General features: G+C 42.3%; 1 protein-coding gene across 4 annotated transcripts; it reads right to left on the bottom strand.

Moving 5' to 3' along the window:
- Positions 1–168: 168 nt before the first annotated feature.
- osbpl1a (oxysterol binding protein-like 1A) lies at positions 169–26,413 on the bottom strand. 4 transcript variants are annotated; one of them, XM_030433010.1, is made up of 29 exons: positions 26,088–26,413; positions 23,327–23,456; positions 23,158–23,243; positions 22,997–23,071; positions 22,745–22,856; positions 22,513–22,598; positions 21,465–21,609; positions 21,178–21,245; positions 21,033–21,077; positions 18,402–18,475; positions 18,151–18,214; positions 17,935–18,036; positions 15,517–15,642; positions 15,299–15,380; positions 14,811–14,917; positions 11,619–11,781; positions 9,647–9,833; positions 8,709–8,784; positions 6,933–7,067; positions 6,708–6,805; positions 5,939–6,121; positions 5,342–5,449; positions 5,061–5,150; positions 3,884–4,010; positions 3,576–3,689; positions 3,353–3,476; positions 3,171–3,261; positions 1,852–1,872; positions 169–1,371 (listed from the first exon to the last, which is right to left on the bottom strand). In XM_030433010.1, exons 2-29 carry the CDS (start codon positions 23,448–23,450, stop codon positions 1,269–1,271), a joined length of 2,916 nt encoding a protein of 971 aa, XP_030288870.1. In that variant the 5' UTR covers positions 23,451–23,456; positions 26,088–26,413; the 3' UTR covers positions 169–1,268. The 4 variants fall into 4 exon arrangements, with proteins under 4 accessions (XP_030288870.1, XP_030288871.1, XP_030288872.1 ...); XM_030433011.1 differs by lacking the exon at positions 1,852–1,872; XM_030433012.1 differs by lacking the exons at positions 23,158–23,243; positions 23,327–23,456; positions 26,088–26,413 and having other exon boundaries at positions 22,745–22,798.
- Positions 26,414–26,491: the final 78 nt, after the last annotated feature.

The raw sequence follows: 26,491 nt of genomic DNA, 5'->3' as shown, positions 1-26,491 counted from the left end.
GTACTTCATTTTTAAGCCCGAGCCTCTTTTTCTTTTTTTGATAGGGCCTGTAGACAGTGACGCACACCCTCTTCTTTCATTTCTTTCTTTCTTTCTTTCCAGCAATTTAAATCTTATTACACTTTTTAAAGGCTTAACTTTGGAAATAATACAAATGTGTGTAGTGTGTTCTTTTCCACTCAGCATCTTTAATGAATCAAATGCTAGCACACAATCAGAAATGACCTTGAAACTATGTTAAAAGTTTAAATCTTTAAATGAGGCCCACAGTCTATCTAGTCTCTATTTAATACTTTGCAACTTGAACTGTTAAATTAGTTTTCACTTTTTTCGGATTCCTCTGAACTTTGTCTCCCAGGCTTACTTTACATGAATGGTGAAAACACACGAGAATACACTGAAGTGCTTTATTTCGGTTTCCAATAAAATATTTTCAACAGTCTATATTGAGGCAAAACGCTTAGTTTTTTTTTTTTAAACATCATGTGACCTTCTAATCTGCACTCAGCCTCGTCCAGTCTGCGCTACAGGTTGTATGATACACACATTTTAGATTTTCAGCAAAAATATTCATTAACCTCTTCACAAAGATCAATTGTCGTGTTTGCTCTATGAAATACTGAACACGGCAGACAAACCAGCGAACAACACGAGGAAAACAGGAACAGAGTATTCTTAGTGTAAGTGTGATATTGATATAGAAAAGACACAGTATGATTTCTTATGAAGGCTCATTTTTGTACAAGGCAGAAAACATCGGGAGAAATAACATCCACATGAACCTCATTATTAACTGACTGCGAGTGGTTTTGTTGAGTTTGGGGTCCAGAGGAAATGCGAACGACATGATGAGGTCACTGAAGGTCGGAGTTTTTCTAAAGTATATATATATATATACACAGATATACAGCCAGGATCAAAACATTATAATGAACATTTAAAAGAAGAGAGGACACTAAAATCATGAACCCCTTGTGCATCAGCAGCTCCCCGCTGTGCTAAAAGTCCATCGTGAGCAGAAACAATCCCGTCTCAGTGTGAATACAACGGCTCGTCGACAGACATCTTTACATTTCAGAAATGCTAAATGTGGATTATTGACATGTTTACGCACAGTTTTACGATCATAAAGTTGATTAAGGCCACGCAGTTTAGGTACAATGTTTGCATAATGTATTGTAGCTATTCCATTTAAAAAACAGTCAATGCTGCTCCGTACTGAGGACACTGTGCGGTGCAGAATTCCCTACAGGTGCAGGAAGTGTCCTTTAGTAAATGTCTGGCAGCTGGCTGTACTTCCTGTCCCAGTATCCACCGCAAAAGAGCCAGTCCTGGGCGCTGGTGTGTGGGTTTTGGCCCTGCTGAAACCACCTGAAAACCACAGCAGAGACGCATTAGCATTCAGTTTAAGCTCCAACCAAAAATGACACCAGCCAGATGATCAGAACTAACACAAATCAGAGAAAAGGGAGGGAGGAAGGTCGGGCATGCTTCAACACAAGGTTGTGGGTAATTTGCATGGATGTTTACCTCTACTGGTTGTTTACTTTGTTAAACATTTAATTTCTAGAAGGAAGGGACATGATTTTGGAGGGGGGGTGGGGGGGGATTGGACTCCTGTGGTGTTTTTATTCCATCTAGTGCCGGGAAGCGGAGCTGCCATGCTGGTTTGAGAGCAGATTAATCACATCGTCTCCAAACTGATTCCTTCATCAATGATTCTCACATCTTAACAGACAGCAGTTATAGGGGAGTGGATTCAAAGTCAAAGAAGGATATAAACGTGTTTGGTCACAAGATCACATCACAGCACACGACACATTTCAGGCACGTCATTCAAGCAGCTCTAACCTTGGACCCAGGGCAGGACTCCTTCACATCACAGCAAGGATGTGACAGAGAAAACGAGACAAGATAGATAAAATGGAGATTTAGCTTGAGTATTTCAGAACAACAAGGCATGAAACAGTAGAGAAAGGAGTGGAACAAATGCAGCATTAAAGATATGAACTGTATATTTAGCCACAAAGAAGAGCGCATTAAAAAAACTTATATTACAGCTAACCTTCTAGTCGACCTGCTAGTTGGGTTTAGCACAGAGAACAGAGGAGAACGTGAGCAGAGAGGAGATTTGTACCACCCTCATGTCTATATGCTCAACATGAAGCTACTGACAACTGCTAGTTAGCTTAGCTGAAACTGGTGAAATGGCTAGCTTGACCCCATTTAAAGCGTACTATAATCTAAATGTCAGATCTTGTTGAGCTGTCTAATTAACTTATTTACCGTTAAAATTGATAAATAACTAAATATTATAAAAAATAAACCTGACTGCTGGTTAGCTGTTTACCCCTGTCTCCAATGTTTGAGTGGAGCTAAGCTAACTAGCTGCTATCCAGCTAGCTTTACATTCAGTGTGCCAAGTACTTCCTCAAACTTTGGACAATTACTTGTAAAACAGAGATAACATTTAGGTACAATGAAAACTGAATATTAAGTAGAGATCTGGCAAATCTAACAGGATAATCTGAGTGGACGATGTTCAAACTTTAATAAAGAAAAGAGAAATACAAACAGGTTTTCTTGCTGAGGATGAGATGCAGACATTGATAGCACTTCATGTCTGTATGGTCAATACCAGTTAGCTTAGCTAAAATAGGGGAAACAGCTAGCTCGACTCTTTTCGGTAAACATACCAGTCAGCATCTCTAAAACTTTTGAATTAACCTTTTTATATTGATAAATAAGACTGCTAGCCAGATGTTTATGTCTTTCTCCAGTCTTTGAGCAGAGCTAAGCTAACCAGCAGCTAGCCAAAACATGTACTTCCCAAAACTTCAAACAATTCCTTATAAAACAGAAATAAAACCTGAATATAAAGTCAGTTTAAATGATTATTGTTGTGTCGTGCTCAGGAGCAGCAGAGTTGGGTATCATGTGGAGCCAAAATATTTTCACATCTTTCTCAGTTTATGTGTCAAGTTGTATTTTTATGTTTATTCAGGAAAGCATGTTTAATAAATCTCACAGCTGACACTACAAGGGCTATCAGACTTTAGCCCCTTTAGGTAAAATGGCATTATCAGACAGGACAGGCCTTGGCTAGCTGGTTAGCATGCTAACTTTGACATAACTTTAACAGTAAGAGAGGAGAACACTTTGACTCTCACCTCGTCTTCCACTCTTCATCAGATTTGGAGCGGTTTTTGCGAGCAGCTCTCTGCTTCTCCTCAAGCCTTTTCTTCTCCTCACTGGCAAGGTCTGTTTGAAATATATAACATTGTGGAGATTCAGATGCAGTGAGGGTATTTTTATTCATTTATTTATTTATTTTCTTGTGAGCGATTATTACCGATGTCACCGTTCTCCATGGCTCGAATATCGGGTCTCCGCCTGCAGTCGGTCTGAGGAATGACTCCCTCCATGTCCCCCCGCATCTCGTTCAGTTGCATCGCAAAGTTGGTGAAGCTGTACATCTGCAGGTAAACATATCAGAGCAGTTCAAACTCAAAACACATCCTGATTTTAAGACTACGCTCCAGTGTTATCTTATGGCGCACATTAGTCGGTCAGACCTGGGTAGAGTTGGCCGGTCTGGGTGCGATCCTCCACAGCAGCTGGCTGCCCGGGATCACCTCCACCGTGTCTGCAGCTGGAGAGGGAACCTCCTCCTGTGCCTCACTGCTCGCCTGAACACCAGAAACAGAAATCACGCTGCACTGAAAAGTCTACATATCAATCGTGTTCTCCGCAAGATTCATTTTTACAAACTTTTTATTCGACTCCATGTCTTTGGCAATGAAAAATACCCATATTTCCATTCAAATAAGCCACGAAAATCACATTATTGACGTGCTGCTTGAAAAAACTCATCAGTTCATACCGCTTTACTGCCTTTCTTCTCTTCCGCCCCCCTCTTGTCGTTCTTCTTGTGTGCCTCGAATCCAGCGGGGTCAACGACATACAGGCACTCCGTCCACTTCCCGTAGAGAGCGCACAGCTTCTTTTTGCTGCGGGGAAAAAAAAAAAGTTTGGTTGGTTTCAACTTCAGAGCTTTGACAGATAAAAAAAAAACAACGTTCCGGTGCTTCCGCTTAGATAGATAACAAAAGCCCATCAAAACAACAAAAAAAAAGGCACTTTCATGTGTGGCGACATGCTGGTTCATTGTTCAAAAATTCAAATTCAGCCACACAAAAACATTCTTGGTTAAAAAGACCTTTAAATGCCACGCTCAGGCAAAATTAGACGTCACGCCGAGAGAACAAACAAAAGTTCCTGTTTCTCCTTTTTTCCTCCGAGCCTCTTAATGTCTCATGTTACATGTTCCGTATTTTTCTCGCGGTCAGACACAACTTGTGTCCAGTCATCCACGCTGAGTCATCGGCCCTGTTGTGCCAGTGACGGCTTGTATTATTTGATTCAACCATCTGCTCTGCTTTGTTGTTTTTGTCTGCTTCAGTGACATTTAAGGATTAAAAATAACCAAAGATAAGTAAAATTGCAACACTTTAATTTTTACTTTTAATTCTGAGAGAACAGTGCAGGATAATTCTCCCGATGGCATAAACTTGTGGCTCGTAAATCTGCGGCTTAAAGTAATATTTGTCACTGTTCATTCATTCATTTTTTCCCACTCATCCGTTAGAGAGTCTGTGCACGACACTGCTCAGTGTTTATCAGCCTCCTGATGGGGATTGATGCGTTGTGACCTCCGTGACTGACAGAATAAAAATCTACTCGGCAGATTTGAAAGAACCTTTCCTTCAGAACTTTGCGTGTCTCCGGGGCGTCTAAAGATTGTTCAAATATTCTTACTGCTCTCAAGTTTTTCTGCCCATCCAAGGTTTTGATGACTTAAAGGAGAAAATAGTTTGAAGAAATTGTCATAAATTTGCAGAAATTCAGGAGGATTGTGACGCCGGGAGGAAATCAGGAGCAGGCAATGAAAAACGGGAGTCACCTGGGAAAAAATCCAGAGGGTTGTCCACTATTTCCCATCAGCATTCAAGACAAGAATATTACGTTACTTTGGCGTTTTATTTCAGTTTAAGACGTACCTTTTATCCAGAATATACCCTTCGACCTTGTGCAGTTCTTTGCCAAAAAGGCCACACGGTTTGAAATTCAGGCAGCACCTTTCACCAGTTCTGGGTGGAAAAAAAAAGGAGAAAAGCTGCGTATCATCCTCTCACTCTCTGCTCGCTGAGTCACGCAGGACTTCCTCATCTGCTCTGTCTATTTTCCCTCCTTGTTGCTCAAACTTCCTCAAAGTATTTGCAACAACTGTGCGGGGATTGTTCTACTAGATTCATATTCAGTGTATTTGTTGTTCTCTTACTTGTGGTTGATCACCTCCACGTTTCCATACTGCTCGATCCACAGCTGGCCCACGATGATGTTGTGAACACAACATGTAGGGTTTGTCCATGTGTAGGCTTCATTGTGCCTGGAATAAAAAAAAAATAAAGACTTTAAGGTGAATTCTCCCTATTTTTTCCACATTAAAGCTTGTTTACAGATCTACAGATATCACACGAGTCAGTGTGGTTGGGTCTGAAGACTACAGGTTTGAAAATGGAAACATCTGGGGGTGTGGAGTGAGGAGGAAGGGTGCTGACCAGATGTTTGAGGCTCGCAGCTCGAGGTTACATCAGCTGCTAATAGCATGACACCCCTGAATCTTTGACAGAACTCTCTGCGGGAGCATTCTGGGTAACGTAGTCACCACATTTCAACAAGGACGAGGAATTTGTCTTTTTTTTTCAACTGTTGAGAGTCCAACAAAGTTATGGTAGCATGATGCCAGATTGTTGGATTGCTTTTAAGCAGAATGCACACACTCTAAATACAACTGACACAGAGGAACTTTATGAACTTACAGAGACGTGATTCAAAAAATGACATTAATGCTCTTTTTTCAGCGAGAAGTTCTTACTTGGGCAGCTCCAGCGTGATGATGCCTTTCGGGTCCGCTTCCACGCTCTTGCCCCAGAACTTGAGCTTGGGGTAGATGGACCCGTGAAACACAAAGTCTTGTTCCAGGCCTTCAGCGTGGAAGGCGCTGACCGGAGGATGGTGGCTCACCTGCTCCGATATGAGCCTGAAGCCCAGATCGTCTCTGGGATGAGCGGGGAGACGGCAGGAGTGGAACGTTAGAGGATGAACAAAAAACAACAGCCGTGTTGGATTAAAGAGCAATGTTAGGCTTTTTCTTTTTTCCCCTACTTCAGTCTTTTATAAATGTTCTTGTGCATGAAGAAGAAAATATATATTGAAAGTTGAAAAATTCAAAGTCCACACCAACAGAAGCTGCTTTCTCCCACAGAAAACACTGCTCCTGAAACGCCACGTCTGTCACCCTGCCGTTAATTCTGTGACTTTATGACATCACACTACGTCATCATGTCAGATTTGCATAATTTAAACCTAGTAGCAAGTTTGTCACGTAGGAATTGATTAAGAACAGCTGCTCTGTTGCTTTAGGAGGTTCTGGCTCAGGCGTGTGTGAGCTGACCAATCAGAGCAGACCGGGTGTTCTTAAAGAGACAGGAGCTAAAACAGAGCCTTTCGGACAGAAGGGGAATAAAAAGCTGCTGCACTGAAAAGTATGGGAAAACTGATGTTTTAGCATTAAATGAGCATGATTTGTCTTCATTATTTTATTGAGTATATATATATATTATATATTCTATAATTCATCTTACCTGACCAGTTCATAGGTTTCTCCCAGCAGAGGGTTGAAGGGTTTCCCCGTCCGCTCCCACTGGGAGGCCACAGCCGACACCGCAAACGCAGCCACACACTGCCAACAGCCGAGTAAACACACACTCCAATTCATACAAGCTAAACTCAAAAGATATACTCCAGTTAAAGTACGGTTGAATTTGAGGCAATTTAAGTCATTTGTAGGATGTTACAATGCACATTACCTTCATCCTCTCAATTGAGTCTGAGGAGGTGTTGGCCCGGTGGATGAGATAAGTGTGTTCCATGTACTCTGTCAGGCGCTGCAGAAAGCTGAGCGGCTCGTTGAAAATCACCGGCATTGTTATCTTGGAGAGCTCCTAAAAAAGACATTGAAAGGAAAAGAGGGACCGGGTTTCATAAAAAAAAAAAAAAAAAAAGTCATTCATGATGGGGTCGAAAAGGCCGTTGGGAATATTGGTCTTCAAATCTCTAGTAAAGTTCTGTTCCACAAGAGTCTGCCAATGAATACATGTAACTGCAGGGTTTTCTCCACTGTGAAATCCCATGTTCAAATATAAGATTAATAGGAATAATAGGTTTTTGACATTCCATATGCGGATTATGAGCTCGAGCTCTTTCTAATCTGCAGGTACAGAAACGTACACAGTCATATTCTACAAGCTGCTCAGCACATTTCACATTTCACTCGTATTCTCTGAGAAGCTGTTGAGCAAAAGAGTCGACAGCCATGTTTCCTTTTTGATATTGTACTTTTGCGGATCTAAACACTAAAGCAAGCATGTTATCACAATGACAGTGCTAACATATTAAGGTTAAACAGGTATAATGTTCATCATGTTCACCTTTTCAACTTGAAATAACTGATTTGTTTGGCCACCTAAGGCTGAAGAAACAAATTAGCTAAACTTGTTAGCATACAGTCATGTTTCTGGCTTCTTGATCAATCTTGGTCCAATATCAACTCTCTTTTGTCTCTGTTTTTGGTTTCTACCATCTCCCGATGGAAATATCTGGCTCTTTAGCGGCTAAAAGCTTCATTATGTTCACCTGCGAGTTGCTGACTATATCTGTCTGCTGTTTGGTGCTGAGCAGGTAATATACAGAGGATTTTTTTGTTGTTGATATTTTTCACTGAAAATGAGGGAGGTGAACTTTAAGCATGAGTCAGTGCAGAAAAGTTGTAGCCATAACGCTAAACATGGAGCTTAAACTTGTTACAAAGCTCCTGAAAGCTGAGGAAAACTGCAGTTTCAGGTGGAGTGACCTCTTATAAAAACACAGATAAGACACACTTATTTGGTCATAAACCAAAGTAGCAGACAGTTTACAACTTTGACCTGACATTAGGTCTGGATACAAAATCACTTAAAGGGGTAACTCTGCTAATTTTTTACCATTAAAGTGTGTTCACAGGTCTCAGGAGAGTACTACTGCAAATGTGAAAGAAGTAGTACTAGCATTTTTATAAGGAGGAAGAATGCATGAAATACAATAAAAAAATCATATTTCTGGTATGGTTGATTTGATAATTTGTTTTTTAAACTGTCCAGTGTCAGTGCTAGACCAGTAACCTGGTGCTTACATTACCCACAATGCCACTGAGGTACATCATCGGAGGCAATTATCAGATTACATGCAGCTTCATCTGGAGCAACAAAAGGCTTTATACTACTTTTTTCACACATGCAACGTTACTCCCAAACACATGTAAACACACTTTAATGCGTAAAATTGGTGGCGTTACCCTTTAATCACCAATGTTGGGGGACATCCTGAGGGGGATCGGGTTATTTGAACTGAATTTCATGACATTTTACTTGAAAGTCGTCCCGAGTTTGACCTCAAAAATCACACAACAACCAGCTGATGGTGCTAGAGTCATCGTCATGAGTTATTAAACAATATTAGGAGTCATCCTCTGGGGACCATCAATGATTGTGGTCAACCAACTGATAAAAATGACATACGAACATAAATTATACATCATATATTCTCACCATTCCAATGCAGTTCCTCAGGATACTCCAAATACTGAAGTCATTTCTTGAAAACATTGGTGCAGGTAAGCTGGATCTAAAATAACACACACATTAACACACAGTTGGATCACTTCTATAAGGTGTGTATAATGCATCGACTTCGTCCTCCGGCTCTAAAAATAGACACTTTTCATTAGAGTTAATGCATCAGACATATAATAGCTGCAGGCATCATATCTTATTCAAGTGAATATTGTCAACAAAAGCCTGTAATGTATTGTGTGACGGACTGGAACAAAGCCCAGAGAGACAATCAACACCGGTATCAAAGGTGGTCAGCAGCCCTGGAATCATCCATTAGAGGCACTTACGGATGTAACACAGAAGCAGCCGGGTCAAACTGTCTTACTCCAGTTAAACAGGTCTGTGTTAGGATTATATATTTAAAATCACAGAACATAGAACATGAGAGGGGTTGATATGATAATAATTCAATTAAAAAAACATGCAAATAGTCTGAACTGCACCCCAAAGCTGCCTGGAGGGCGAAGCCAGCGTGGGATAATAGTGCAGGCTGATTATTGCATTGCACTGTGACCTTATCAATATTTAACAGCTGAGTTCTTTCAATACACACTCTTTCTTTTTGTTTACCTGACCGGGCCCGACTCTAAATAATTCACACTATGAAGTGGAAAAGACCCGAGGGATGACATGAAAATACAAAAACAAAGATCATTGAGAAAACAGAGCGAGCAGGTTGGGGAACAGACCGCAGCCTGAGACTAATACATCTGGGTTACATGACAGCAAGAAAGAAAATGCAAGAATAACAGTGCGATACGAGGAGACGAGCCCTCTGTCGGGTTTGTTCATCTCGTGATGGGGAGCGGATAAAAGCACGGGTGTTTGGGGGGGGGTCAGCAGTCCATTCAGAAAAAAGCCCCGCTGCTGACCTGTGCTTTGTGATCCCGTTGGGTTGAGCCCCATCCTTGTCTCCATGGTGATCCTCCTGCAACATGCTGGTGGGGCTGCTGCAAGGGCTGCTTAACATGACAGAGCCTTCGTCCTCCTCCTCGTCCTCGTCAAAGGAACGGCTGGCCACCGTCTCGAAGCCACTCAGGGAGAGCTCAGAGTCCGATTCTGTCGTGGGCGGACACATGGAGATAAGTCAAGAGTTGGACTCGACGTGTTTTGAAAGGCTGATTCGCTACGTTTCTGGTCAATGTTCAAACTGGTGGTAGAAGAAAACGACTGTTTTTCAGCATTCAGCATGTTGTCATGTGATAAATAACAACATTCAGTTCAGAACAGACAAAGATACGTCCGAGTTAATATCGAGACAGTTGTCATTACGTACCTGACAGCAAGTTTATTTACCGCTGTCAGATTTACTGCTGAGCACACGTCTTTGTCATAAAAAATGACGCCCCTCATCAAAGATGTTTGTGCATGTAACATGTTTCATAGACAGATTAAAATCGACCAATGAACAGTTTTTTGTTATTCTCAAGTATCAATACTGTGTGAATGACAGTAACAGTCACTGAACAGCATTTTGCTTCAGATAAAAATGTATGTAATGTAACAATCATGAACAATCATAATTTTTCTGACTTCTACTTGATTAGTATAGGAGATGAAAAATGTAATCTGTAGGGACTCTTTAAAAGACTTATAGAATATCATATCTTCACAATACTATAATAATAATGTGTTTATTTGTATGGCACTTATCAAAACCAAGTGCTTCACAATAAACACAAAAACAAAGTAATAAAAGAGAAATAAAAACAATGATTAAAACCATAATAACACCAAAATAAAAACGTTTATAAAGCAAAGGGTTCATTCAAACAGAGCCATGCGAGAGTGCAAGTGCAATGTCGGGAACGAAGTACAGTGTAATTAAAAAGGAGAGTGGTGAAAATACGTCTTTAAAAGTGATTTAAAAAAATAAACTAGCCTCGAAATAGTCATTTCAATGTTAACTAACAAATAATTGCCTTCTAAACTGTTTATTATGCTATAGTAAGATATTATATACATGACTTATAAACATCACTCGCAACTTAATAAAGGCTATCCAAATGTTTATAGAGGAACTACACATGATTTATTAATCATTTACAAAGAATTATAAACATCAGATGCAACTTAACAAAAAACAATTTCTTTATAAATAGTTTTACTTAGTATTACATCCGTTTGTTAAGAGTTAAACAACCATTAACTTAAGTTAAATTAAACATAAATGAACCATTTATTTATGACGGTTATCATTAAGTGTTACCAGACTGGTAAATGGTATTTCTAAATATCTATACCGATATCGGCATCAAGTGTCAGACACAGGCCGCAATGGAAAGACCGGACACGACAACAACAAAGCAGTCACTGAATCAAACCTACACAAATGCAAAAAGTGGAACTTTTCTTAGTCCTAAAAGTATTCAATTTAATTAGTAGTGGAAAAAAAATTAAAAATATTATTTGCACAAAAACATATTCACAATCAGACTCTGCAGATCTATGTATGTTAGCATTTTAATTTATATTTAGCATTGATATATCCGTGCTAACACTTCATCTGTAGAAAAAGTGACATAAATCGTGAAGCTGATAAAATCAAAGTCAAATTTTCTGTCCCGGGGTCGAGCTTCAACAAATGTTACTACACCATGCAGGTAATCCACACCAAACACACTCATTCACGTGAAAAGCCGTCAAGTTATTTCAACACAACCAGGCGACACTCGCGCTTACGTCACGCTTGAGGAGCGGCAAAAACATACCGAAGACATTCACCGGCGGGTAAAAGTATTCCAGTGTCCTACGGGTGAATGACAGAGCGGGCTGGTGTGAGCGGGAGCTTGTCACAGAATCTCCTGCGTCCTCCTGAGCGTGTGCGATCACTTGTCAACTCACCAGACACGGCGTCGTGGAACTCATCCTCGCTGAGGGCGCTGCGCGGCGAGGATCCCTTGACGACGGATTGCTCAAGTTCGTGGTGCTCCGTGGCGAGAGTCTGCAGCGCTTCGGAGAGGATCTTATTCTTCTCCACTTCCTGCTCCAATTTCACACTGCGCACCTGAGCTCAGCCACGCACACACACACACACACACACACACACAAACACAAACACACACACACACAAACAGTTAGAGACTATTCACTCTTGGAAACACAAACCAACATACATTTTCCCTTCAGTTAAGGCATATAAGTGTTTCCATAGCGACTGACATTTTATTCCCATTCGCTCATTACAAAGAGACAAATGTGTGTGGCTGTGGGTCTGGCTGTGATGGCAGAGGGTCTGCAGATAAAACAGCCTGTTGACTGACTGATCCACCCCTCTGCGCCGTCCTCTCATTATCAGACCCACGGACAGAGAGACGGGGATGGAGCTGACAGGGATGAGCTGTGTTTATCTGTAATGGAGGACAGCTGCCTCGCCTCGCCGCTGCCGCCACCGCCACCGCCGCCTCAGATGGCCTGCTGGAGGAACATGACTCCCGTGGACGAGAGGGGATCAAATGACGGGTAGTGGACTCAGGTATAAAACGTCAGAAGGAGCTGCCGCTAACACGAGACATGAGTGTTGATGTTATGAAAGTCGCTCATTTATCAGCTGAAACTTCTCCCTCGTTATTTCTCTTGATAGTCTGAGGCCACAGAGGAGGAAGTGTTTCTACTCTGGACTCTCAGACATCATGATAACCAGGACCACAGCAGGAGAGGTGAAGCCGGGATAAGTGCTGCATGATAACAGACCACAGACACTCCGTCACTGTGCAATCCTGAACTTTAAAGCGGAAATTCCCGCTGCTTGACCCCCCCGACACGGTTGGTTCAAGAGCTGGAAGTGAGTCGGCGTCTCTCCTCTGCAGCTTCATTCAGAGTGTATAGCATAATGTGCACACTGAGACATACAGTGCACGTTTGAGTTATTCCTATTGAGGCCGGGCCTATTCATGGCTCGAGCGCTGAGATCCTGCGCAGCCCTTTCATCGTGCGCTCTGCCTCTGCAGATCGCAGTTCAAAAGGCTGCACAGCTGAGCGATCGAGGCCCTGCACAGGTGTGAGCCCTGAAAGCTGAAAGCACTGGACGGGCTGTTAGACCGAGAACATTCAAATGGGTTTTGGCAGCTGCTGGGCCCGACGAGCAGCAGAAATTCCCATCTGTAGTTCCAAGGGAAATGTGAGGGTAAAGTTTTGTTACTGAGGACACCCTCTGGTTTCAGTAGCGCTTTGGTTAATTGAGAAATTTGTCCGCGTGTTCGGCCACGTGGGGCTGCAGACTCCTTGTTGTAGATGCGGAAAACGGCCGTCATCAAAGAACGGCATGTGTAAATAATGTGTGCATTGATCGTTCTGTCTACACATTCAACAACTCAATCGCTGCAGTAATACGCCGCGGCGCATCAAAAGCAGCAGCACTACTATATGTCAGCTTGATCAATGAGCAGACAGCGGTGATGACTGATGTGCAGATCGAAGTCTGGTTCAGAAAGGGTTGAAAATAAATGAGCAGGAGTCATTTATGTCAACATTAAGTGTTTAACCGTGCTAGTGATGGCTCTAGTGATAGCAATGTTGTTCCGAAACTCTCAACGACTCGCCTGTCGGATGAATTTTGATTACATTTTGTTCATTGTCCCCCTAAGGGCGAATCCGTATTACTTTATTGATCCCCCCCACCTTTTCCTCTCGGGCCACCATGAGGTTCATGAATCATGGGTGAAATGTTTAGCCGCTGGATCTGTTGCTGTCAAATGTGGTCCTACACGTCCATGATCCCCAAGGAAGAGTTGCTAAGTACAGCCCCAGAAAGCTGCTATCACGGCCGTAGACTCTTGGGCTTGCTTTGCCATTTTTGCATCAATATGAGGCAATATCTTAATTCATCAGGCAGGGCACAAAATAAGCACCATCCACCATCCAAACATCATTAAAATATGCGAGTTGCTGGGAGATTTTCTTCACCAATAGCCAGAAAAATAATGGCCATCTGACGTGGCTGGTAAAATTAATTCATTTCACAAAACAGCAATTTCCTGTCTGGTTGTTTGATCCATAAACACTCACAACAGCATCATTATCATACTGGTGAACACTGGTGGACACAGGGAGGTGATCGCCCCTCTTGGTTGCCCTTCCGGTCGACAAAATGTGGTGAAGCTTCCTCTGTTCACCAGAAATATATCCCAACTTTCTCCCCGCTGGTGGCCCTTTTAATTTTTTTAAGTCCACCACTGTCTGCTGCTTAGTCCGACAGCAACTTGACCGCAGTGCTGCTGGGCTTGAGGTCAGCGTGGTGAAGTAACCTGTGGTTTTACATGTACAGCGTGGTACTACTGCCATTTCACTACAAAGAATTCCAAGGTCAGAATCCATCTCTGGATGAGCTTCGAGTTTACAAGCTATTCAGACATTTTCACACGAGAACAAGCGTGAAAAGTTCCCTCCAGAAACTCAGATGCAGAAACTGTGTTCAGTCAAGTGCTTTATGCATTATGGTTTTCATTATTTCAGACTTTACGTATAGGCTCGGCGGTTGTTATGAGCTATAAGTGGCGCATCTATTTTCCTTCGTGGACGGACGTAATCGGTTCACCGAATCCTTCCATTATAATCAAATCCATTGAATCACACACAAAGAAAACCCATCTGACAGCTTATAATCACCGCACGTCACCGAGCTGCTTTCATGAGATGGTGTGAATTGTGTCGCCACTTTCTTATGAAACACTTTTTGTTTTTACATGTAAATCTCATAAAAAAAAAAAAACATCAGTATATACCTGAGGGTCACGGACAGTAAGGGTGCTGCTGATTACAGTATTTCTAGCCTGCATCTTTGAAAGAGACAGTTTCTCTCAGATCACAAAGAAAAATATTTTCTTTCTCAGCCGCCACTTGAGAATAAATCGGTCTCTGCAGATCTGTCGAAACGATCTCTGATATAAGGACAAACCGTTGAGTTGAGTCATTTGAGGGAAATTGCACAATAACCTGAGTTCTGCTGCAGGCCGTGGACTGTAAAATGCTGATAATCAATGGCGTAATAGATAAAAACCTGACTGAATGGCTGCTGACAGGCAGTCAGACACTCACCCCTTCCTGTCTGGAGAAGAAGCCGAGACAGACGCTCAGGCTGGAGCTGGTCTCGCTGGACAACTCGTGGATTTCTTGCATTTTCTGCAGCACTGCAGATGGAAACCCTGAGGGGGGAAAACGCACATCGATGAAGGACCACTCGCACAAAGTAACGACTGGGATGAAAAAGTCAAACGAGCTGCTGATGAAACAGAAATAAACAAAATGACGTTCAAGTTGTCTTTTTTCACGCACAGGCACAGCAAACCTCTAATGACAGAGACAGATGGTGCAGAGTGTTAATTATGAGGATTTCAGGCATCGTCTCTTCTACACCATGTATTAAATGTGCTTGATGATGCTTGTAATTTTAATCATAGAGTACAGTTCTCATTTCCACTCTCGAATGGTTCCTAACCGTGAGGTTTCTCCACAGAAAGTATGTAAAAAAAAAAAAAAAATACAAACAAAATACTGAAATGAGACGAAGAAATTAAGTTTTTTACTTTCTGCCAGCCCGTCATTTTTCAGCATGGCCACGAAAGCTGCCACCTCCTCTTCCAGTTTCCTGTGGCTGGCCTCGGCTGCCTGGAGAGAGGAGAGGAGATGGCACGTAAACAACAGCAGCGGCGGGTGGGCGGACCGAGAGGCTCTCTAGTTCAGAGGAAACACTACTGATAATTACGCCGACGTGCTAATTATGGATTTTCTTGTTTACAGCCACCTGTAGTGAGTCTGTGAGCTGCCCGAGTGACATCACTTCCTCTTCCTCCTCCTCCTCGCTGCCTTGCTCTTGGGAGCAGTAGTGTGTGCTGAAGGCCGAGTGCTCTTCCAGAGAGTCCAGCCAAGCCTGGAAGACGGGAACACATTTTTCTTCGATTGGTCATGAAACTCAAACACTCATTTATTTAACACAGCATGCCCCGGGAATTATACGCCTCCATCTCTGATCTGAGAGATTTCACAGCCTTGACAACACAGATAGCTAAAACTTAGACCAGGATAGGATGTACCTTTACTAATCCCCCGTAGGGCAAATTTAATTAACAGGTATTATAAAAAAAACATTATATCAAAGCTGAACCTGGGACCGAGTCTGACTCAAGTCTCACGTTTTAAAGCAAAAGTCCCAGGTTATGTGTCATTTCCTTAAAGGGCATGTTCAGGTCAAGTCTTTGAAGCAAGTCAAAGTTTAGTCTCAAGTTAATTTTAAAGTTTTACACCAAGTCTAAGTCAAGGTTGTGGTCTTTTAAAGGGATAGATCGGTGGGTTGTTTGAGATACTTATCCCTTGTCAGTGTTTAGCCACCTGAAGGTTTAAGTGAATGCTATATTTAGAATGTATTTAGTACGAGTTCCACATTCCTATGCGGGAGTGCAGCTGTGACATCAGCCGACTGTACTTTACGCCACATGTACAAGGAACAGCAACACAAGGCGCAGAGGTCTCTCAGGCAGCTATAGGTGCTGCTGGCTTCACCTACAGCGTCATGATACTCTGCTTCTGTGCCAGTACAACGCAGAGCCAGAAAAAGACCATCATCTTTAACAGGTAATAAACTAGGGATAAGCACAAACCCCACATCAAAACACCCAAACTATGCCTGTTAGCCAAGCCTCAAGTCTTCTGGAGAATGTCCGGGTCAGGTCTCACGTCTTTGACTCGCCAGTCAAAAAGGATCAATGGACTGGAAATGGCGTATTTGGTGGCCATTTGCAAGTAAAGACTCAAAGCATCTGTGTGTGTCAAATAGATCAATGAGACTCAAAACAAAGATGCTACTGTGCAAAAAGCACCGTGATGAGTTCCCGTCTGTTTTTTCACCCCTGCTCCTTGTTAAAGTCAGGAGCACTCCTGATCCTGGATGCGACTACGCTGCCTCATCATTAGTGCTTCCGCAAAAAGTACAAGGATTAGGCAGAATGGCGCAATTAGAGATCTGATGTGAAACTGCTCTACTGAAAAAAAAAACCACACAAGCATTAGTGGGAGTCAGGCTTAACCAGGCACAAGCGTGTGTCATGTTAGACACAGAACCTTAAGGCCTCAGCCCTCAGAGGAAACTTGTAATTGGCTCAATAAAGAGTTAAACTTCAGTTTTAGTGCTGTAGCTCGATCGCACTCTGAGGATTATGGAGCGTAGTGTCCCTGCTGTGTTAACAAGACGCATGCACCACTGCGTGAATGACAGGCGTCACCATTAAGCTGCGGGAACATTTGCACAAAAACACTTTACAGCTAAAAAAGCCAACCTCTTCTTTAAAACTGTGCAGAGGGCATACAAAAAATATTTATTTATGAGAACAAATAAAATAGACAAATGAAGACATAATAACAAGAATCTTGAATATTTGAGAAAAGACTAAAAGGAGCCTTGTTGATGATAAAAGCAGGAGAACCACAGAAGCACACAAATAAACAGTGCTGGTGATGGTGATTGTAAGTCAGCATCATTTGCATGGCTGCAGGCAGGAAGATAAGTGATATGCTGATATGAAGAGGGGGACCTACCGAACCACTCGCTTGCACACATAGACTAATTAATTTGATAATCAAAGGCTAATTTCTGTCTGAATTTATTCTGGCGCCAGCTGTCACAACTGAAAGCGGCTTCAGGTTATGAAAACATTGCAGGCACACAATGTTAATGATTCCTGACAGTTTGGCAGAGCCTCAAAGGGCAAAACTCAACAAACATTATTGCGTTTTCACAGTATTAGTGGGACAACAAGTCCAGTCTCCTCAGCTTTTTTTTTTTTTTTTTTTGCCTTCAGGCCTCAAGTAACTTAATTCCCTCAGAAGATGAGTCTAGAATAATGTTGTTGTTGAAACAAGTGGAGAGTTTCATTTTTTGTTTAACTGATGTCAGCGTCTTGAGGTTACAAAACTACATTGAGCAACATTTCCCGATCTTTTAAGCTCTTTAGCCTCCTGCAGAGGCAGTGTGGTAAAGAGGTGGAGCCTGATTGGTTCTTCTGCGTTCATCTCATCACTCATTGGTGCTACAGGTGGAACCTTCCACGACAAATCCAGAGAATGACTAACTTGGACACATAGCAATGCAAAATTTAACAACTTTGTCAAACAAGCTCAGGAGACGATGCAATCTTTTATTATTATTATTTTTTTTAATTAATCGTACCTTTCTCGTCGCCTCCGGGTCGTTTTTAGGCGACACTTTGAAGTGATGCACGCTGTCATCGAAGCACTTGAGGGTAAAAAAGCAGCTGTCTTTGGCTCGAATCTGAACAGATGAGAACAATTGAGAATAATCTCTTGTGGAAAAATTTCACTCGCACAAAAGCAACACATACACACATTTAAAACAAATGAGTGTGGTTCTTAAGTGTTGACCTACCAGACAGTGAGCGCCTGTGAGCGACTTACAGCCTTGTCTCCTGACATTAGCCGCTGCGTCCGACCTTCAAACGAGACAGACAGAGGTTACGTGACACATTTTCAATAGAGGGTATTGAAGACCCTTTATGTTCTGACTCATCTGTCACTTCCTACACTTTTCTAATCAAAAGGAGCACAGGACTTCAATTTATCCGCCGCCGAGATATTTCCAAAAATGTCTGATTCCAGGAGCTGAAAGATGGCACCTACTGTTTTGGGTACCAGGATAAAACCCCGTCTTGGAGGACGACCCAGTAGGAGCGCCAGCCGAAGAATCGTGAACTCTGCAGGATGACACAGAGCAAACAATCACAGGTCTGATTTCTTTGCTTTATTGTTCTGACCGCTATAACTTTAGTGGTGGCGGCTGAGAGCGAGAGAGAGAGAGAGAGAGAGAAAGAGCAGCACCTTGAGAAAATACAGCAAATTGGGAAAAAATCCACTCACACCGCATATAAAAACACATTCCAACCGCTGAAGAGACAGAGACACACACACACACACACACACACACACGAGCGAGCCGTGTGGGTCTTTTGTCCCAGCTGATTATCTCAGCAGGTAGTGGGAATGAAGTCAGTTTTTAGGGTTTCCCAGTGTAATTTGGAAGCTGCAAATAAGTGCCAGGTTTTGACGTTTAAATAGCTCTCAAATCAGCATCCAGGCAGTAATTACAACTGGGACTGTACTCGACTGTGGATTGATAAACATTTGGTGCGCCAGGGCAATGGAGCTCTGTAATGCAGAGAGATACAGGATGAGTTGTTGTTTTTTGTATCCTTAAAAAAGATGCTATAATCGATATTCTTCTTTCAATAATGGCTCATGAGTCTATTTATACATGTTACCGGTCGCTACTAGTCATAAACCCAAAGTGTATTACCACTTCAGTCTGCTGTTCCCCTCAGCTCTAGGGAGCATTTTAGCGTCTTTCAGCAAATTATTTTTGTTTTCTGGGTTACTGCTATGCAATAACAACGATATCCTTTCTTTGCCAGTATTTTATACCCTCTGTAGCTTTTAGACTGCAGGGACCTCCTGTCGTTTGAACGACAGCACGCGAGCTGAGGTCTAGAAGGACGTAAGTGACTTTCCCTCAGTCTGTGACAGTGATTAAAGTCGCCAGCGGCTACACACACACTCTCTCTCTACCTGGATAATACCTGTCACCGCTAAAGGTGATTAAAATCTGTCTCGCCCCTAACAGAACATTTCCTCTCCTCTCCTTCAGACCGCCGCTGCATTGCCTCAACGTGCTCTGAGTTGTGACACACAGCGCCGTCGCTGCTGGGAAATCACACTTGAGCCATCATGAATATCAACTCCCTGTCGGTGGCAGAGGAGGAAGTAGGGTCCTATCAATGAACTAGGTATCTTGGTGATAGGGTAGATATTTTCTACTGTGTCCTCGTTGTTGATAAAGCACACATTTACCCAAACTAAATGAGTTTATTAATAAATCTTTTTATATGAAAATGAAACCTTCAACAAAATAGTTTGGCATCAGAGGTAGCGATATTTCTGGATTGATCCGCACACCACCAATTACTACGAATAGCGACTTTCTACTGAACGTAGTGAGTCATTTAGCTGCTAAAGAGACAGAGCTCGAAAGAGAGCGGATATTCGACTAACATACATGAGGTGGACACAAACACCACTCCAAATTAATGCTAAAGATGCTGGTTTTATGCTGGTTATAAAAAACTGCTCAGTGCTCACTAACACTTTAGCCACAACCACTAAAAAGGTGATGATAAGTCAATGTTACGATTGTTTAATTACTTCTGCACAAAGTGGCCACAGAGGATTAAGTTGACCTTTAGCAACAACAATAGTATTAACTATAGTCATCGACCAATTGCATTTCTTTGTAAAGCAATCACAATCGTCTTGGGCAGCACTGAACAAAGGATGTAGTGATAGTGCCCGAACGGTTACAGCTGCTAGCTTGTTTATGTTCGTACCATTAGCAACCAGGTGAATGTTAGAGTCACTTGCTAATTTCAGAGTGTCCGTGCTAGCTCGGAGGTTCATGTCTGTTGTAGCGACGGTAACCCTGCCTGAAATAGGCGCCAAATGACCGACTTTATAAAAACAGTTGACAACCGGTGAGTCAGACTTTTGTTAGCTTCATCACTTCGTAGCGGCTAAAAGGCTTCATTCAGCAGCAAATGTACTAGTTTTTTTTTTACTGCAGATATTCTGACACATGATGGCAGGAAAAGCACAGGTGGGATTAACATCATTAATTATGCCTGCCTTTATTAAGGTTATTAGTAACCCTTGTGCTACTCCCACCAAAGTGTCAATGCGTGCTGTGAAACAATACCGCCTGCTGTCACGCTACGTCTCGTTTGTATGGATTATTCTTTATTTCTTTTTTCATGGATTTTTGGCACAACAGCCCCGCCATCACTTTATGTTAATGTCGCTCGCCGAAGCCTGTTGTATCTTACAATGCTGATAGGACATCCTCATTGTGCCGCCCGTGAATCATGGTGCAGGTCACTGACTCATCATTGTCCCGGTGTTTATTGAAGCAGTAAACTAATCAATGTCCAAATTCAATCCAGTGTGTAGTAATTCATCCTCCTCTGAACAAGGTTTCAGATCCATTTCAGCTCTTTCTTTTCAATGACGGGAACAAGCTCAAGACTGATTTTTTTACACTTTTTTTTTTTCAAATTTAAAAGCATTGTTTCTTTTTTTATTTTTATTAAAGCAAAGGAAAAAGGCACATGCGCCTGTGATGGTCAGAGATTTATCCTTAATTTATTTCTTTGTAATGGATTCTGGTTTCTCTCAGCCACCGGTCGATATTAACTACCCAGACTTTACCTTAAAGAGAAGTCCCTCGTACTTCTTGACATGGCGGGTCATACCCTAAAAGGGACACAGATGAGAAACGTGAAGAAAGTAAAACACAAATCAAAGAACAAATCAAAGTAACTAAAGGAAGCCGACTTGTGATCGGAGCACTCACTCGATGAACGTTGCCTTCAAGGACCTGCTTTATTGCTGCATCGCTCGCAAGGTCAAACACTGTCTGGCCTGTGAGTTATGGACACACGAGACAAGACAGGCTTTAGTACAAGATATTGTAAAATCAGTCCCCTCAACACCGGCTTTAAAGAAATACGGAGAGGTATGTTTTGTTAAAGGATTAGGCGGTATTATTCTTTTTTTTTCGGACTGAGATTTTTCATTGCAGATTAACAATTTTTCACTCTGAGTCAGAGTCGTTCATGACCGCCAGCTCTGGCTTTTTACCATTCTTGTTTCTGATGTCGGGGCTGGCTCCGCTCCTGAGCAGCTTCAGGGCACACTGCTTCTGGCCTCGATAAGCTGCAGAGTGCAGCGGAGTGTTTCCCAGCAGATCTGTGCAGTTGATGTCTGGAGGCTTTTTCCTGCTGAGCTGCAGCAAATGCAGAGGAAACAGACAGATGGCTTGTGTGGTCCCAAATGCAGCTCTTTAATATTCTGCTAACAACAGAAGCATGAGGCTTTTTTTTGATCTCTCACTCTGTACCCAAAAGCTGGAAGAGTTTAGGCCGCAATGGCTTTCCAACACTTTTAACTGCAGTGTTTTGAAGACTCTTTTGGCGAATATTGCAGTTTCTCTCCCGATGAGGTTTTTCGAGGACAGCTGGGATTTAAAAGGCGTAGTCGGCTGTGAACTCGTCTTGACTTGTGCATATGAGAGGATACTTGCCACGCCAGTAGTTTTTGCGACGCTAACATGCTCACAGGGATAATGCTAAGTGCTAATGTTTAGCAGCTATAATCTTTAACACATTTAGTATCATAGCTGAGCTTGTAAGCATGCTATCATTTGCAAGTTATCAATAAAAATAAAGCACAGCTGAGGTTGATGGGAGATCATTTCAGATCAAAGTTTTGAAAACATCATATCAGCGTCAGGAAATGGGGATCCGGTGGTGAGAAACGAGAAGCTGACTAGTCATTCGACTAAGCGGTAACGCTTGTATCTAACCTAGGATCAGCTGCTGCCTTGGCTGGCTGCATTAGCTACTGTTTGGGTGCTCGTCTTCTTCTTCTTTGGTACTTCTAAAGCAGCATGCATTACCGCCACCAACTGTACACAAACAGGACCGCTCAGTTTATTATTATTCTTATCATCATCAGCTTTGACAGCCGATTCTATACATTCAGTTGATATGTCCCACTGAAGTTATCGCTCTCTCCCTATTCATTGAAATAGGAGCCTGGTCGGCCCTGGGCCCTTTCCAAGATGATGGTTGTGTCGGCAAAGCTTGCCTGAAAGGAATCTGATCAGATATCAGCATCTGGCACTCACCAGCTGAGTGAGAGTTGAAAGGTTTCCTTCTCGAGCAGCTTCCAGAAGTTCCTCCTCCAGCTTCCTCTCCTCTGTTCTCTCGGCCGCTGATGTCAGTAGAAGTGTGAGATTGACAAGAAGACACGCAGGATGTGTCTTTGTATTATTTAGACAGATTGTACGCATGACTATTAAAACATTCAACAGAGATTGTTTCCATGAATTCTCTTAGATGACGACGCGTCTCTCTCACCTTCCAACATGCTTCTGATCTCTGGGTTTTGAGTGACATCTTTGGGAATCTGTGCTGTCCCATTGATGACAGTAGCACATGCATCATAGTGCAGCAGCAGCATGACAACCTCCTGATCAATACGTGATTGATTGATTGATTGATTGATTCAATGGATGATTAAATGCATGCACAAAGCCATACTATCACCAAAGACAGAATTAAAGTAGAGAGAAACTTAAAATCTGAGAAACACATGAGATATCCAGGTACCTTTCTTCCCGTGAAGGCAGCTTTGTGCAGCGGTGTGTCTCCGATGTTATTGGGCAGGTTGACGTCGGCCCCAGCCTGAAGGGTGTAAAAACACAGATGCATCAGCCATGCAGTTATTCAAAGACTAAAGTAATTGTTTTTTTAAGAAAAGGAGAGCCTACCTTCAGCAATTCCTCCACTACATCTTTGTGTCCAAAGTAACAGGCCAAGTGAAGAGGCGTCCATCCCAGGTTAGACTTCTTCTTACCTGAGAAAACAGTCCGCCCTGTGTTACACCATACACTACACACTAATAGAAGCTATCCCCATGCGTCACTCACTCATGTGTACCTTTGCAGTTAATGTTGATCTGCGTCTCCTCCCTTATCTTGGACATGAGGAGCCTCTGAATCCCTGGCAGATCTCCATTCCTGGCATACTGCAGGAACTGCTCCTCTGGCTCCAGCTCCTCCATGGACCCCTGCAGGGGAATTGCAGGGGAGAAATGGCTAAATGCATGAAAAGATGCTTTTTATTATATTATTCTTTTCTGTGAGTCAACTGTAATTAAAGAGGAGCTTTCAGAGGCACACGTGCACCGAGTCACTGCAAAGAAATGCGCTATAAAGCTATAGGAGGGCGATGCTTATTACTAATCACTTAGAGCTTTCAGCGAAATGGCATGAAAGCTGATGAGCCTATGGGTTTTTCAGTGGCAGCACACTTGTTTTTTATCAAGAGGCAACATTTGAGCACTATGTAAGAAAAACTTTACAAGTAAATACTTGCAAAAAACATGAATATACAGTATTTGTATATATACTGCCATCAAAATAATATAAATAATTAAAAAAATGCCATAAAGGCTGGATTATCTGAAGTATAGTCATGATCTTTTCTAAGAATATAAGAATGTCTAAGTTTTCTGGCAGCAGTTGAGACTTTTGGGCACTAGCTGAAAAGACATGTTAACTTAGAACGGAGGTAGCAGGGATGGAGAGGTATGCTATCTTCGAAGAGGTTGAGGACCACTGCTGTACTTTGGCAGAGTCGCTGATTTTCCACCACAGAAAATGGCTCCATACGAGAGAAAACTCATCATTGTAGGCCGAGAAAGTCACAAGATTTTATGGTTTCGACCTCCAGAGACATTGACTCCTACATTTCCCATAATGCACCTGCAGAGTATCCTTCAACAGACCCTCCCTACCTGGCAAACAATGGCTACCTTGTAACACGGGATTTAGAAGTTTTAAAATCCCAAGCAGAAATAACCCTGATGACATCATCGTGAAAACATCAGGATTATTACTTTAAGGATTTGTTCTCAGCAATCTGAATTTAACGTGTAAAATCAGCGTAGTGCACCTTTAAAATGACTTCTGAGTTCAGCTTGGACGAGCTGCCAGTTTAATTTAATAAATGCGGTAACTGTAGTAGTACTGTGTATTTCTTTTAAGGGCTAAAAGTTGAGTAATCAATCATTATCTGGTCAAGTGGTTGATAGCAAAAATAGTAAAAAAACAAACTAACAAACAAACAAACAAACACCTGGTGATCTTTGAAAAACCCAGCAGGCCGTGTGACGAAAGAGTCACAAGAGTCGGCTTATATCCAACAGGAGGAAAAAGCAACTGTCAACCAGGAGGAGAGAAAGATAAACTTTTACAAAAAGGGGCAGTGACCAGACCAGCTTTAAAGGAAGGAAACATGTCCCGTCTTTCCCCTTTATACAGCGCGAGTCCACATGACGGTCTGTATTTGCTTTCAAAATGCTGCCGCGTGACGACACGGAGAGAATACTTGAAGCAATGTTGTGGCATGTCACATGGCTATGAGGATGATTAATAAACAAGATGACAAGTCAGGGCACTGACAACAAAGCATCACCTGAGGCTGAAACAGGTTTACCTGGGAGTGGACAGCATGTGACACTAACGGTTACTCAGCCTGTCTTTCTACTGTCTGCGTCTAGCTGCAGGAAACACCTTCAAAACCCTCTTTATAGACTGGAACTGTATGTGGTTGCAGTAACATCAGGACAAATGCAGAGTTCTCTTTGAGGTCAATGTTGTCACTTTTTAACATGTACTTTTATTTATTTATCAGGATGTTAAATCGGATTGCTACAGGCTTACTTTCAACTTTAACATATCACACTGTAAGCTTGTGAAACAGATCTTGAGGAGATCCTTTACATTTCTTTTTGTAAATACAGCGATGCGTTTTTATTCTAAGGGCTGAAAGTTAAATAATCAATTATTACCTGGTCAAATGGCTAACAGACCTGTTTTTATGGTACATCTTCTAAAAATGATATTAAGTCGATGTCTTGCCAGATAAGTAGTTTAATTATTATCAAACACATATGGTTTACACTGTTAAGAACCCAACGAGTGAAAATGATGCACATTTTTCTCTACAAACGCGGTTTTTAAGAAAATGTTTGAGTTCCTTGTGCTTTATTTTATTTCATGCTACTGTAATCCATACTTCAACTCCGCCACATGCCCAGTGGGAATATTCTACCATTTTCTCTGAACGTTAAAGAAAATCAGCACTTTCTACGTTGATCTCCCAGTTAGCAGTCACACACAGAGGCAGTTCCCCTCGAAACTTCTCATATTGTGTTAATTTTAATAACTGAGGCCCAAAGCCATCAAATGACCAATCACTTCCTCTCCCCATCATCTCATGACCCCTCAGATGTATCTTGTGACCCTCTGGAGGGGGTGTGACCCACAGTTTAGCAACCAAACAGAACATGATGACAAGCAAAAACACGAGACAAAAAATATCAGTAACATGTCATCTATAATTACGATGGAATTTCATTTCAGAATGAGCATTGTGTCTTCTGAAATTTTGAGAACATGGTGCTTACATTACTTCTGTTGGCCTATTCTTTACTTAGGTTACAGTGTAAATGCAGAACTTATAACAGAATACATTACATTCATATTTTAATAGAATAAAGGATCTTATTGGTTAGCTTTTAGCAACATTTGCATTTCCATATTCTGACTTAAGAAGACATTTAGCTTCCAATTGTGTTAAGCAATGCCAGGTTCAAGGCAGCTGTTAACCCATCAGAAGAGATCCGGACACTTACCGCTCGAACCGGTCCGGTCCCGTGAAGTCAGATCCAGCTGCTCCGTCTCACGCGGGCCCTCTGTGGGGCTGCATGTGACGTTTTAAGCCCCTCTGAGCCGAACTTCGCTACTGCAGCACACAGCGCGCGGTCACCATCACCCGACACATCACACCGTCACGCACACACCGCACGCCCCGCATTTATCGTCTACAACGGACGTTAGCTGGCTGATGGCGAAATACAGCTGTCTCAGTCTCACCCACTCTAGCTCACACACACCCAAGCACACACACATTCTCTGTTTTCTGTTTACACTGACATCAGCTGATCAGAGCGGAACTCGCTCGGGCACAACGTTTATACGCCTTTCAAAATAAGAGCACCAATCGTTATTTCAAACGGAGAGTAAAAGCCAAGCGGGG

The sequence above is a fragment of the Sparus aurata genome, chromosome 11, assembly GCF_900880675.1.
Source record: "Sparus aurata chromosome 11, fSpaAur1.1, whole genome shotgun sequence".
In the NCBI taxonomy this organism is placed as follows: domain Eukaryota; kingdom Metazoa; phylum Chordata; class Actinopteri; order Spariformes; family Sparidae; genus Sparus; species Sparus aurata.
Note: the sequence above shows the minus strand (reverse complement) of the source record. Positions and strands in the feature narration are given on the sequence as shown.

Coding starts and splice junctions, on each gene's coding strand:
- osbpl1a (XM_030433010.1), bottom strand. CDS start 23,450: ATGGAGGAGCTGGAGCCAGAGGAGCAGTTCCTGCAGTATGCCAGGAAT. Junction 18,215..18,401: donor TTATCCTGGTACCCAAAACA/GTAGGTGCCATC, acceptor TCTCGTTTGAAG/GTCGGACGCAGCGGCTAATG. Junction 11,782..14,810: donor TCTTCTCCAGACAGGAAGGG/GTGAGTGTCTGA, acceptor GGCTGAGCTCAG/GTGCGCAGTGTGAAATTGGA.